A 13,900-nucleotide genomic window follows, 5' to 3' on the forward strand; every position below is an offset into this window, starting at 1 on the left:
AGAAAAAAAAGAGGTGGAAGTATCCGAGAAGGGAGAAGAGGAATAAAAAGGAGAAATGCTTGCAGCTGAAAGACTCCATACATTTTCCTCTGGATTTACGGGGCTACATTCAATACCTGCATCATTAAAAATCGTTATGTCGTAGATTAGGGTGATTTGGATATACCAAAGATTGTCTCCGCCAAACTGAGCTGCCTGCGCTGAAATCCTGATCGGAAAGGTGGGAGCTGAAGTCTTCTCCACTTTGACAGTTTCACCCACAGCTTGCGGCTAGGCTCCCTACCCCCATCAGAAAATTGTTTGCTTTTCTGGGAAGTCTCACATTTTCTCCGCTCTCTCTCACACGCACTCTCAGTCCCTCTGCCGCTGCCTACCTGATTTACTTTTGTCGGTTCTGCCAGTGACATTGGCAGCGCCACTCCCTCTTCTGCTTGCAACATAAAGTAGAAATTTCAGCCAAAGAGGAAATTAATTGGCAGGAGGCAGTAAAGGGAGCGCAGGAGCTGTAGGAAGAAACATTTGGTCTTTTGAGGTGGCATTTGTACCTGAATGAGTGATGGCCCCTGAGAGTGGCTCTCAACCAAAGCATCCATCTATGTCGCTGGAACAATTGTTCTAGAGCCCCGCTCCCTGAAAGGTGATTCTTAAACTCATCCCATTTAAGACCCTCCCACTTGGAAGACAGGATCTCCATTTAATCCACCTGCAGCCCTTCTCGACTATGCTTCCTCAGTAAGAATCACCTGAGGAGCTTTAAAGCCCTTCCAAGGAAGGGGTTCCCCACCCTGAGGAACTCGGATTCATTGAAGGGTGAGACCCAAGCATCTGAAGTTTTAAGTTCCTCCATAATTCTAAAGGATTTTATTTCCAGGGTTGATAAAGGAAGTGAACAAAGCTTGGGCAACTCTTCTTGGATCTGAAAGGAAGCTCTTCATAACATTGGGAAGAACAAAAAGGAAATGATTCCATCATTTCTCTCTCCCTCAAAAATCTGTCTACATAGTTTCCTTCCCCTTATTCCTTCCCCGTATCCTGATAGTTATGAAAGTGTGACAGCCCCACCCCACCCCGCCCCACCACCCAGGACCATCAGCATCACCTGGGAACTTTTTAGAAATACAACATATGGGGCCTCATCACAGACCTTCCCATCAGAAAGGCGGGGTGTGGGGCTTGGCATCCTGTGTCCTCACCCCTGCCACAGATTCTTTCCTCTCGGGCTAGGAAGGCCCAATCCCCACCTTTGCTCCATATGTCCTTGCCTGCTCCACCACCATGCTCCATCCGTGGTCCCATCTCTCCACTAGCTCTTGACTTTTCCTCTGTTCTCCTTTTCTACTAAAGTTCTTGAAGTGGTAGTTTCTACTGCTGGCTCCACTTACCCACACCCAGTCCCTCTGTAATTCACTGTTTTTCAACATTTTCTGCATGAGAATCACTTTTACGAAAGCAAATGCTTGGCTCCCACTCCCAGAAATTCTGATTTAACTTGTCTTGGATGCTGCCTGGGCAAAGGGGTTTTTAAGAGTTCCTAAATGATTCTAATGACAGCCAAGGTGAAGAGCTGCTGCTTTAATACCCTCCAAAATGGTTTCCTCTCAGCTCCATCCTATTGAAATTGCCATCTCCCTCTGAAGCACGGGCTGGTAACTGGTTCTCCCCATGTTGTTAAACCACCTCCTCCCCTAGCCTCTGTCGTTCTTCTTCTCTTGTTTTCCCAGCCTCACTAACCACACCTTCTGCTTTCTCTTCCTGGTTCCTGAATAAAGCTGTGGCCCATTTCCCAGATCTCACATTTCTTCTCAGGCACACCCCCATTTCATCTCTTACTGCAATATTAACTCTCAAATCCAATTCTAACCTTTAGACCCACTTTTCCACCTGCCAGATAGGCAATGCTAGCAATCCTGCCAGGCCCTTGGACCAACCTGAGGTTCATGTCACCCTCCTTTCTCCCCACCCCCAACCCAGTTCCAACTTTCTGGCTTCCATCATACCTGGCACAAATCAAAAGCTGAATTCATGCTGACTGAACTGAATCACATCCCTGAGGAGAATACTATTCTTGGCCAGAGCTTTGTGGATTTCTAATCCCCAAATCAGATATGGGCTTTCCCTCCTTTGAATAATAATAAAGACATTTGAAAACTTACTTTGTGCCAGGAAACTTGCCAAGTCCTTTGCTTTTGTGATCTTGTCTCAGAGCAACGCTATAAAGGAGGTCCATACATTAATTCTGTTTCACAGATGAGCAAAGTGAGGCTGGGGGTGGGGGGGGAGTGGGGATGGAAGAGACATTCTAGGTCAGAGAGCCAGTATTCAACCCAACTCTATCTCACTCTAAAGTCTAAGCATGTGCCGGGGTATCAGGATGAAGGGGACGCCAGGGGATGCTAATCCAGTTGATCCACTGTGGACCATGAGTCTTCATGGTTAGTAAGTACCCCAGGTGGTATAAGGCTCATACTTTTCACTGCTCTGTGCTCCATGCCTTCTCAAAGTAAAGAGAAGATATCCACTGGGAGTTCTTTGGTCTTCCTCCTGACAGGTGGGGTTTCCATCACATACTAAGGGGAAGAACTTTGAACTTCCAGAGCACTCACCTTCACCTCTCTTGAGAACGTCCCCTTTACCACACCCTGTATTATGTGTGTCCTAATATCTCTTGCTCCCCTCACCTCTAGGCTCTAAGGACTTTGAAGGCAGGAACCATACCTGACCCCTATTTGTACCCTCTGTACTTTCTAGCACAATGCCTTGCACAAAATAGAACTCAAAAAATTGTAGGTGAATTGTGCATGGGCAGGACCTAGTTATTTTCTTCTAACAAATAAAATATAGCAAAGGTGATAGGAGATCACACCCATGATTAAGTTATAAGACTGTGCCCTTTGTCTTGCTTGAATTCTCTTACATGCTTGCTCTGGTGAAGCAAGCTGTCATATCCCTGAGCCGCCCTTCAGAGAGACCCCTGTGGTAAGTAAGGGTGGCCTCAGACCAACAACCCTCAACAATTTGAATTCTCCCAATAGTGAAGTTAGTAAGACTGGAAGCAGATTCTGGACTAGTCAAGCCTTCAGACTCAACTTGAAGACCATAGCCCCAAATGACAGTTTGACTGCAGCCACATAATACACCCTAAAGCAGAGGATCCAGAAAAGCTGCATCTTTTTTTTTTTTTTAAACAGTCACACCTGTGGCAAATGGAATTTCCCAGACCAGGGGTGGAATTGGAGTTGCAGCTGCAGCCTATGCCACAGCCATGACAACACCAGATCTGAGCTTCATCTGCCACCTATGCTTGAGGCAACACCAGATTCTTAATCCACTGAGCGAGGCCAGGGATGGAACCCACATTCTCACAGAGACAACATCAGGTCCTTAACCTACTGAGCCACTGTGGGAACTCCAAGAAAAGCTGGGTCTTAATTGGACTGTAAGACAATAAAGTCTGTGACCCATAGAAACTGTGAGCTAATACATGTGTGTTGTTTGAAGCCACTAAGTTTTGGAGTAATTTGTTATGCAGCAATAGATGACTAATATAATTACCTACCAAAAAAATGTACTGTGATGATTGGCTCACTGATAAGAACTCCATCCTAGCAATTTCTCTCCTCCTCTTCGCAGTAGATTGGTTTCCCAAATGCTCCTAAGGCTGCATCTTCAAACTGGGTTTTGTGGCCCCTAGAGTATGCCAAGACTTTTTCAAGTTGTTAGTCTGTAGTTTGTTTTAAGAAAATTGACTTGCACATCCTAAATCTCCAAATCTACTGGCAAATCTAAACACTACTTTGCCAAACAAACAAACAAACAGGCCTACAGTTGGAGACTCATTCTCAGATGGCCCTTCAGTCTTGTTACCTCACTTTGCAGAAGAAGGTGCCTTCTCAAACCCTCCTGAATAGGAGGATGATGCTTTCCTTGGGAAGCAAAAGCAAAACAAACAAAAAGACAGAGATTCTGGTGTTGAGAGTGAGTGACTCTGATGAAGGGGCCACACATTCTGTGCAGATCAGGTAGTTTTCAATTCTGTTATCAACACAGTGAAGGAGGACCTAAGCCAGTGGTCAGCTGACACTTTATTAAGAATAATCTTTAGGAGTTCCCGTCGTGGCGCAGTGGTTAACGAATCCGACTGGGAACCATGTGGTTGCAGGTTCGGTCCCTGCCCTTGCTCAGTGGGTTAACGATCCGGCGTTGCCGTGAGCTGTGGTGTAGGTTGCAGACGCGGCTCGGATCCCACGTTGCTGTGGCTCTGGTGTAGGCCGGTGGCTACAGCTCCGATTCGACCCCTAGCCTGGGAACCTTCATATGCCACAGGAGTGGCCCAAGAAATAGCAAAAAGCCAAAAAAAAAAAAAAAAGAATAATCTTTAGGTGGATTACCATGTGATTCTTGGAAATTTAGAAGGAATTCAAAGATTTGAGGGACACTGTTATAACAAAACTTCCTTTGCCGTCTGGTTTCTTTTTGGCTGTGATATGCAGAAGTTCCTAAGCCAGGGGTCAAACCATGCCACAGCAGTGACCTGAGCCACAGCAATGACAATACCAGATCATTAATCTGCTAGGCCAGCCAGGGAACTACCCCATCTATTCATTTGTGTAAGCAAATAAATGTCCATAACTTATGTCTCTAACAACAATAAGAATATATTTTTGAAACTCTGTAATAGTACCATTTGTGCTAATTCATTTCAGAATAATTTTAATACTTGACTATTGGAAAATTTTTAAATATATTAATTTATATACATATTTTTGTTATAGCTAAGTCTTATGGGGTGGTTATTAAAATTTTATAGCATAAAAATATATGATAAAATTCTGCTGGGAAAATGGAATGGAATTTTAGTTTCAAGGAAAAAAATGAATCAAATAACTGGTTTGTGGGAGTTCTGCTGTGGCACTGTGGAAACAGATCTAACTGGAATGCATGAGGACATGTGTTCGATCCCTGGCCTCACTCAGTGGGTTAAAGATCCAGCATTGCGGAGTTCCCGTCGTGGCGCAGTGGTTAACGAATCCGACTAGGAACCATGAGGTTGCGGGTTCGGTCCCTGCCCTTGCTCAGTGGGTTAATGATCCGGCGTTGCCGTGAGCTGTGGTGTAGGCTGCAGACGCGGCTCGGATCCCGCGTTGCTGTGGCTCTGGTGTAGGCCGGTGGCTACAGCTCCGATTCGACCCCTAGCCTGGGAACCTCCATATGCCGCGGAAGTGGCCCAAGAGATAGCAACAACAACAACAACAACAAACAACAACAACAAAAGACAAAAAGACAAAAAAAAAAAAAAAAAGATCCAGCATTGCCCTAAGCGGAGGTGTAGGTCAAAGACGTGGCTTGGATCCTGAGTTGCTGTGGCTGCAGTATAGGCCAGCAGCTGTAGCTCCAATTTGACCCCTAGCCTGGGAGTTCCCATATGCCACAGGTGTGGCCCTAAAAATACAATAAACAAAAAAAAGCGATATAACAGTTTTATTTTAAGCTGATAATACCTACGCTATGCCAGAAATTACATCTTTTCCAACTCCTTCAACTTCTAAAATATTAGTTATTAACACAAAAATGTGTGGAGACATACATGGTTTTTCCAAATTCCTTTAGAGCGTTTGAGAGTAAGAAAGTCTGAAGCCCAGAGACCAAAGGGCAGCCACTTCCATGACCTTCCACATTAGGTCTTTATTAGGAATTCAGGATTTAAAATAGTATTAAGAGCCTGACAGTGTGGAACCTCTTCAGTTTAGTCAGTGGTCAGATTCTCTCTTAGGGCAAAGCAGAATTATTTTTCACCTGTTCTGAGTTAGCACTCAGCCTTGAGGGTTTAAGTCTTGACTTCCGTCACTGTTTGTAAGGGAGAGATAGTAACACAGACCCCAGCCTGAATTTACCCACAGCCACTGCTCCACGGCTTGGGTGAGAAAAGACCCTGGGCATTAAGGAATGGTAAAAGCTGGGAGCCCCAGCAAGGGAGATCTGGACATCCTAACTATTTCCCAACACTTGAAAATATGTCATGTGGAGTTCCCATTGTGGCTCAGTGGGTTAAGGACCTGACGTGGTCTCTGTGAGGATGCGGGTTTGATCCTGCGGGCATTGCCAAAAGCTGCAGCATAGGTCAACAGATGTGTCTCAGATTAGGTGTTGCCCTGGCTGTGGCATAAGCCTCAACTGCAGCTCTCATTCAGCCCCTACCCCGGGAACTTCTATGTACCACAGGTTTGGCTATAAAGAGAAAAATAGTGAAAGGGAGATTAGGCTGTTTTTGCTTAATGGAGGCCAAACCACCGGGAAGACGTCTCAGGGTGACGGATATTGCACAACCACGAAAAATAAGTCAACCTCTAATAAAAACTGTTGAGGAGAGGCATCTTGCGAAAAAGTGAGCTTGCTGCCCCTGGGGGAATTCCAGGAGAGGCTGGATTATCACTGTCAAGGATGCTGTAGATTCTTCCACTGGGCAGGAGGGTGGACTGCACCACCACTGGGAGTCAGTGGTTGTGCCCTGACAGCTGCCCTCCATACACCTGCCTCATGACACCAAAGAAGGTTTAGAGCTGTTGTCACAAATGCTGTGTTGATAACCTCAAGAGGAAAAAGCAAACAACAAAACAAAAACAAAAAAAAACAACCATCTCAAAGCTTGCTCTCCTGGGAAAATTTGATATCAATGCTTTACAACTCAGGGACACCATAAGTCCTGTGTTCCCTCTGGGGATTTCATTTAAAGCTTGACTTTAATCCTAAATGGAATGAAAGCCTTTGCTTCCTACTAGGCATCCTGACTCTGTTGAAAAAGGGTTGGATTCCTTTCTTGGGGGAAGAAGGAAAGAAAAGAGAGTTTACACTTTGCCAGAACCTCCAAAACTTCTCGTCATAGAAGCTGTTCCACGACCTGAGGGCTACTGAGTAGATAATTATACTAACCCTCCCAAGATAGACTGGCCAAGCTGTGGTCAGCACTCTCCACTCAAAAAGTAGAGAGGTTAAAATGGGGCGGTGTGGGAGTTCCTGTGGTGGCGCAGTGGTTAACGAATCTGACTGGGAACCATGAGGTTGCAGGTTCGATCCCTGCCCTTTCTCAGTGGGTTAACGATCCAGCGTTGCCGTGAGCTGTGGTGTAGGTCGCAGACACAGCTCGGATCCTGCGCTGCTGTGGCTCTGGTGTAGGCCAGTGGCTGTAGCTGCGATTCGACCCCTAGCCTGGGAACCTCCATATGCTGCAGGAGTGGTCCAAGAAAAGGCAAAAAAAGACAAAAAAAAAAAAAAAAATGGGGTGGTGTGGACCTGAGTAAACGCAATGTAACCGCCCACCTGCCCACAGTCTATCAATCCCCCTAAAGTAACCCTGAGCCTCTGGTCCTCCAATCACTGCCCATCCCACCATCACTTGCTCTCAAGTAAGCAGCTGCAGGATTCCTTTCTGGAGGATTCCCACGGACAGAGTACAGTTTATCCCTAGCATCTCGCGCCCTCTTCTGGACACTTTTCCCAACAGCTAGTTTTACTTTTGCTTTTTTTCTCATTTTCCATATTCCATAATTTTCTGATCTTCCAAAGTCATAACTGGAAAGGCCTTAAAAAGATCACTGTCCAGCCTTCCCATTTTACGAATGAAAAAGCTGAGGCTCTGACAGAAGGCAGATGTGCCCAAAGCCACACTCTGGTTGGTGGCCGAGCTGCTCTTAGCCTAGACGTTTCTGGGAAGAACTAGGAAGTAAAGACAGGTTCACAAGCTGTGCCTGAGTAGCAGAGAATTTTACTCACAGTCTCTACCCCCTCACCTTGCTCAGAAAGCATACCTTCACCCCATATCACCCATTCATAGAACAAAGTTGAACAATTAACTACAAAACAGGAATACAAAGAGAACAGACTCTTTGTTGCTGACAGGGGTGTGGTGCCTGAAGAGGGAAGGATTGGGAGTTTGGGATTAGCAGATGCAAACTATTCTATACAGGATGGATAAACAACAAGGACCTACTGTATAGCACAAGGAAATATATTCAATATTCCGTGATAAACAACAATGGAAAAGAACATGAAAAAGAATATATATGTGTATGTATATATATATACACGTACATATATATATATGTATAACTGAACCACTTTGCTGTACAGACAGAATTATTCAAAATTAACACAATATTGTAAATCAACTATACTTTGAAAAAATTTTCTTTTACAAAAATTGAGCCATTAAGCTGAGATCTTGCTGTGGGACTCAAGTTTCTGCCTGATTCCAGGTGAGAGAGTCTCATGTTCTGGGATTAAGAGGGAATCAGAGTTAGGGGTTGGGCTGAGGATGGCTCTCAGGGCTTCTTCTAATTATCCAACCCTGGAAATTTTTTTTTTTTTTGTCTTTTTAGGACTGCACCCACAGCATATGGAGGTTCCCAGGCTAGGGGTGCAATCGGAGCTACAGCTTCCAGCCTACACTACAGCCACAGCAATGCAGCATCCGAGCCGCGTCTGCGACCTACACTACAGCTCAAGGCAACCCATCATTCTTAACCCACGGAGCAAGGCCAGGGATCAAGTCCCCATCCTCTTGGATGCTAGTCAGGTTCGTTAACCGCTGAGCCACAATGGGAACTCCAACCCTGGAAATTAATAAAAGCCACCTGGAAAATGTTATCTGTTACCAAATCCTTTAAGGCCATCATTCTTGGGCTTGGCTACACATTGAAATCACCTGGGAATCTCTTCAAAAAGGCTGGTTCCCCTGTAGCTCATCCCGCAGTCACCAGTTGAATTGTTCTGGGTTATGGTCTTTAAACACTCCCAGGTAATTCTAAGTTGAACTGCATAACCTACCCCATATCCCACTTCGTCTATGAAGCATTCCCACAGTACATGGGTATATGTTTCTATTCTATTTCGTACCTGGGATTGACAGTATCTTTAATACACTTTGAAATACTTCAGTTCAGGCACTTACTTTGTGTTTTATTTCTGGAAGTAGCCAGATAATGTGCTATCAAGAATTTATAGAGTTCCCTGGTGGCTCAGCAAGTTAAGGAATCCAGCACTGTCACTGCTATGGCTTGGGTCCCTGCTGGGGTGCAGGTTCAATCCTTGGCCTAGGAAATTCTGCATGCCATGCATGCAACCAAAAAAAAAAAAAATTACATTCCAGGGTGGTCAGATAGTATATCAGAAGAGGCCACATTCCATACACAGCCTACAAGCCTTCCTGCTATTTACATCTCTATCGATAACCAAGTTTTGGCTAGTTAGCATACCAATGTCCAAATGAGTTGTTATTCATGAAACCAATGACTCCTTAAATAACAAGAAGGATGTTAGAAGCAGGCTCTCTTTGGAGCTCCCCTTGTGGCTCAGCAGGTTAAGGACCCCACGTTGTCTCTGAGGATTCAGGTTCAATATCCCTCACTCAGTGGGTTAAGTATCTGGCATTGCTGCAAGCCACAGCATAGGTCACAGATGTGGTTTGGAGCCAGATCCAGGGTTGCTATGGCTGTGGCTAGGCCATAGCCACAGCTCTGATTTGACCCTTGGCCCAGGAACTTCCATATGCCACAGAGGCAGCCATTTAAAAAAAAAAAAAAGGAGAAGAGGGGGAGGAGGAAGAGGAGGGAGAAAAAGAGGAAGAAGAAGAAGGAATAGGCTCTCTTTGGTGAAATTAAAGATACTCAGATTTTTCTGGTTGGCTGGAGGTATTTCTCACCCTTGCTAGGACAAGCCACTAAAACAAGCATCCCAAGTGTCCTGTAACCTGCATCACTAAAGAGGGAGCCCAAGGCTGAATCTCAATTTGGTCCTGTGTCTAGCCAATAGTTTAGAAGAATTTCTGATTATATGATGCTGACTAGAAGGCATGAAATCTTGCCTCTGAAATGTTGCAGTGAATGAATCTTTCATACTGGTGACCTGAGAGTGACCCTGCCTTCCAGGTCAAAGCCCCTAAAAGGTCACAGCTCTGGGATTTTCTCAATCTTACAAAACCAGTTGTTTGATCCTTCTCTACCTATTTGCCTATAAAGGCTTGTTTAATGAGTATCTATATATGGCAGAATTTGGACCTGAACTGCTTTCTTTATAAGCTGTAGCCACCACCTCCAGCTTCCTGGACAACTACTATTATCTACCAAAAGAAGAACCAAAGTGTGGGGTATAACCAGATTAACACAGATCATTTTCTAACTCTGAGTTTTGTATATTTCTGATTCTTTAAAAAAATATATGTGAATCTAAACATTATTTATTAAACACCCACAATGTTTCAGGAATCCTACAAAGTAAGGAGTAGTTAAATATAAATAATATAAGTTTCCATCATGGCTCAGTGGAAAGAATCTGCCTACAATCCATGAGGATGCAGGTTCTATCCCTGGCCTCATTCAGTGGGTTAAGGATCCAGTGTTGCTCTGAACTGTGGTGTAGGTTGCAGGCATGGCTCGGATCTGGTGTTGCTGTGGTTGTGGTGTAGGCCGGCACCTGCAGCTCCGATTCAACCCCTAGCCTGGGAACCTTCATGTGCTGTGGGTGCGGCCCTAAAAAGACCCAATAAATAAATAAATAAATAATGTGTGTGTGGGAGCCCAGTTGTCTACTTAGCTTTTCCACCTGTACGTCTCAGGGTACCTCCAACTTAACATACCCCAAAGTTTTGATTTTCACCCCTACACATGTTCCTCTCCATGTTGACATATGGCTTCAGCATCTATCACCAAGCTGAAAACATCAGTCCTCAGTTCTAATCCATCAACAAGGATTAGCCCGATCCTCAAAGCATGCCTCAGTCTGCCACATCTCTCCATCTCTACTGTCACCACCTTTGGCTGGGCCCCAGCCATATCCAGCAAGCCACCCAGTTGACCTCACATTTTCCTGCCCAACTCCTTTCTTACTCTGCTCTTCCAGCCACAAATCTTTTTTCTGCTCCCTAAACCCGTTGAGCCTGTTCTCATCTCAAGGTACTTGAAATCGCTGGCAAGTGAGGCATCTACCTCAGGTCCCCAGTGTTTAAATCTCAGTAATGAAGACAATATTTTAATGCAATAGTAAAAAAAAAAATGCAAAAAGGCCATGATTAATAAAATATCAAATTTTTAAATAAAAAGAGGATTCAATAGCACCTGCTGAGTCACAGAGAAGAATGAGGCAAAAAACGTATGCCCCAATATGCATGATTTCATACAGTTTTTATAGGTTAATTTTTTCTCAAAACGCTAAAGGAGTTGAAACATTAAAATGGAACTCCATTTTGATTCCAAGTCTTGCGTTGTTTTCTGTCTCTCTCTCTCTCTCTCTTTTTATTTTTGGCTGCCCTGAGGCATATGGCGTTCCCAGGTCAGAGATCAGATTTGAGCTGCAGTTGCAACCCAAGCTGCAGCATTGCTGGATCCCTAACCCACTGTGTGGAGCAGGGGATGGAACCTGTGTCCCAGTGCTCCCAAGATGCCACCAATCCTGTTGCATCACAGCAGGAACTCCTGGTGTTGTCCTCAGGCTCTTGTCTGGTTGTCACCACCATTCTATACTGGCCTCAGTCCTCGTCAGATGTGACTCACCCTTCTCCTCTGCACACTTCCTAATGCCAAACATCTCTTCTCTGCCCCCCAGATCTGCCCTTGAGCAATGCTCTGGGGACGTCCCACCTCACTCAGTGCACTAGCCAAGGTCCCTGAAGTGGCTTCAGCTCTGCTCCCTCCCGCTCCACTCCAGCTCAGGGCCTCTGCCGTCGTCGTCGTTGTCACCCTCTCAGTGTCCCTGGTATACCTCAAGGCCAGTCCGTCTTGGGTGCCTTTTCTGTCTCCACGGTTTTCAGTCCCTCACATCCTCAGGGCTTTTCCCCTGAAGTCTTCCAGTCTGCTTCATTTAAACTTGCACTTCCCCTCCTCATTCTGTATCCCTGACACAGTCTAGCATATTATGTTTTTCCTTATTTATTTGTTCTCTGTTTCCCTCACTTTGTGAGAAAATTTAGCTGTTTTATTTTCTTCTTAAGGGCAGCCTCATGGAAGCCTGGTTCTTTCCAGCATGAATAGGTAGTTTGGATGATGTAATATTTCCCTAGGGCTGTCATGACAAAGGACCATAAACGGGGTGGCTTTAAAACCACAGGAATGTGCTGCCTCACAGTTCTGGAGGCTAGAAGCCCCCAGTCAAGGTGTGGGCAGGGCCTTGCCCCCTCTGAAGTCTGCAAAGGTTTGAGTGGGGGTTCCTTTCCTGCCTCTTCCACTTCCCCGTGGTTTGCTGGCAGCACCTGGGGTTCTGGGCTTGCAACTGCATCCAACCTCTGCCTTCATTGTCACATGACCCTTTCCCCAGGCGTGTCTGTGTCCCTCTGTGTTCTCTCCTCTTTTAATAAGGCTACAAGTCATATTGGATTAAAGGCCCACCTACTCTGATATGACCCATCTTGTCTAATTACACCTACAATGAACCTATTTCCAAATAAAGTCACATTTTGAGGTATTGGGGGGATTAAGATTTCAACAGGTCTTTTTTTGAAGATCTACAATTCAACCCATAAAAGGTGACATCTCAGGATGTCCTTGTCCAGCGGCCATTCTGTCCCATCAAGGCAAAGACATTGGGCTAGAGACAAAGTCTTCTTTCCTGTCTTCACCATTTATTCAACAAGCATTTATAGAGCCAGGCATTTGCTCCCCCAAGGAGCACTCAGGCCAGCGACAGCACCGAGAGAGCAATGATGACACTGCTGATGTTTGCTCCTGTGCAAGCCCACGTGTGAGAGGCGGCTCCTCCCTTCCTGGGCCATCTATCAGCAGCCACCTGCTGACACCTCCCATAATATTTGCATCCCCAGCCTTGGCAGCTCTGGAGTGTGGGAAGGCATATCATTTAGGATTTCATTTTTATGCTCTAGCTATAAGTCTACTTTTTCCTTCAACATGTGTTACTCCATAAATTAGGCTGTAAAATTCTCACATGCAAAGTTGTCTTTTGACTCAAGTGGTTTTCCATTCCTCAAGCTGGTCTTGTAGCTTATTCCAAGTGGCCAGAGAAATAACTGTCCAGGCTCCCAGCTCCTCACTCCTCACAGGTACCACCTGCAGGCAAGCTCAGCCCTAGAACTGCCACCAATTTTAAGCCCAAAGTCAGTAAATTGTCCAACTCAGTCTTAAATGCTCATCTTCTCTTGAACTGAATCCCTGTTCCAGCAACTGGATCCTTCCTTACAATCAAGCCTCACCACAGTCTGGTAATAGGAGCCAAATCCTTGTCTTGTCCTAGTGCCCTCATTTTTATCCAATTCCCTATATCATATCCTGGTTTTCCTGGGACAAGACTTGGCCTCACTCACCACAGTTTTCCCTGCATCTATGACTCCATCCTTAAGCCTCAGGACTTTGTCCCAATATTTGCAGCACTTCCTCTGGATGCCTGGACCTGCTTATATCTTGCTTCTGGATTCCCAATGATGTGAGTTATTAACCTGTCAGGATCCCTGTGACCCACTAGTGGGGTCTTCCCAGACTCCCTGCTCCCTGCTGGAGGATCTGCTTGGCTTTTGTGTCAGTTGTTCTCTCTCTCTCTCTCTCTCTCTTTTTTAAATGGCCACACCCTCAGCATATTGAAGTTTCCAGTCCAGGGATTGAATCTGAGCGGCAGCTGCAGTGACACTGGATCCTTTAACCCACTGTGCCGGGCCAGGGATTGAACTCACACCTCCATAGCAACCTGAACCAATGAAGCCAGATTCTTAACCCACTGTACCACAGTGGGAACTCTGGGTCAGTGGTTCTTGATCAGTGTCCCATGGCACACTGAGGCAGCACTGTGAACTGTCACTATTGGGCCAACAAATTCTGATTACAGTATAAAGTTTATTGTTGGTATGACTGAAGAGACACACGTTCATGAACAGGATGCCATTTGCTTTGGTTGAGAGGTAAGAAATGAG

At 45.3% G+C, this 13,900-nt stretch overlaps 1 protein-coding gene across 2 annotated transcripts in view; it reads right to left on the minus strand.

Moving 5' to 3' along the window:
* MYO5B (myosin VB) overlaps positions 1 to 632 on the minus strand; it is a 386,641-nt gene extending 386,009 nt beyond the window's left edge. For both annotated transcript variants that reach the window (XM_021093027.2, XM_021093023.2), the window contains exon 1: positions 546 to 632. In XM_021093027.2, the coding sequence (XP_020948686.2) occupies positions 546 to 593 (48 nt within the window). In that variant the 5' untranslated portion in view covers positions 594 to 632. The remainder of the gene's footprint in view (positions 1 to 545) is intronic.
* Between the last annotated feature and the right edge of the window lie 13,268 nt (positions 633 to 13,900).

The sequence above is a fragment of the Sus scrofa genome, chromosome 1 (assembly GCF_054392235.1).
Source record: "Sus scrofa isolate SSC_HxYL_T2T_F1_AM1 chromosome 1, Sscrofa_HxYL_maternal_Yorkshire_Landrace_v2.0, whole genome shotgun sequence".
In the NCBI taxonomy this organism is placed as follows: Eukaryota; Metazoa; Chordata; class Mammalia; order Artiodactyla; family Suidae; genus Sus; species Sus scrofa.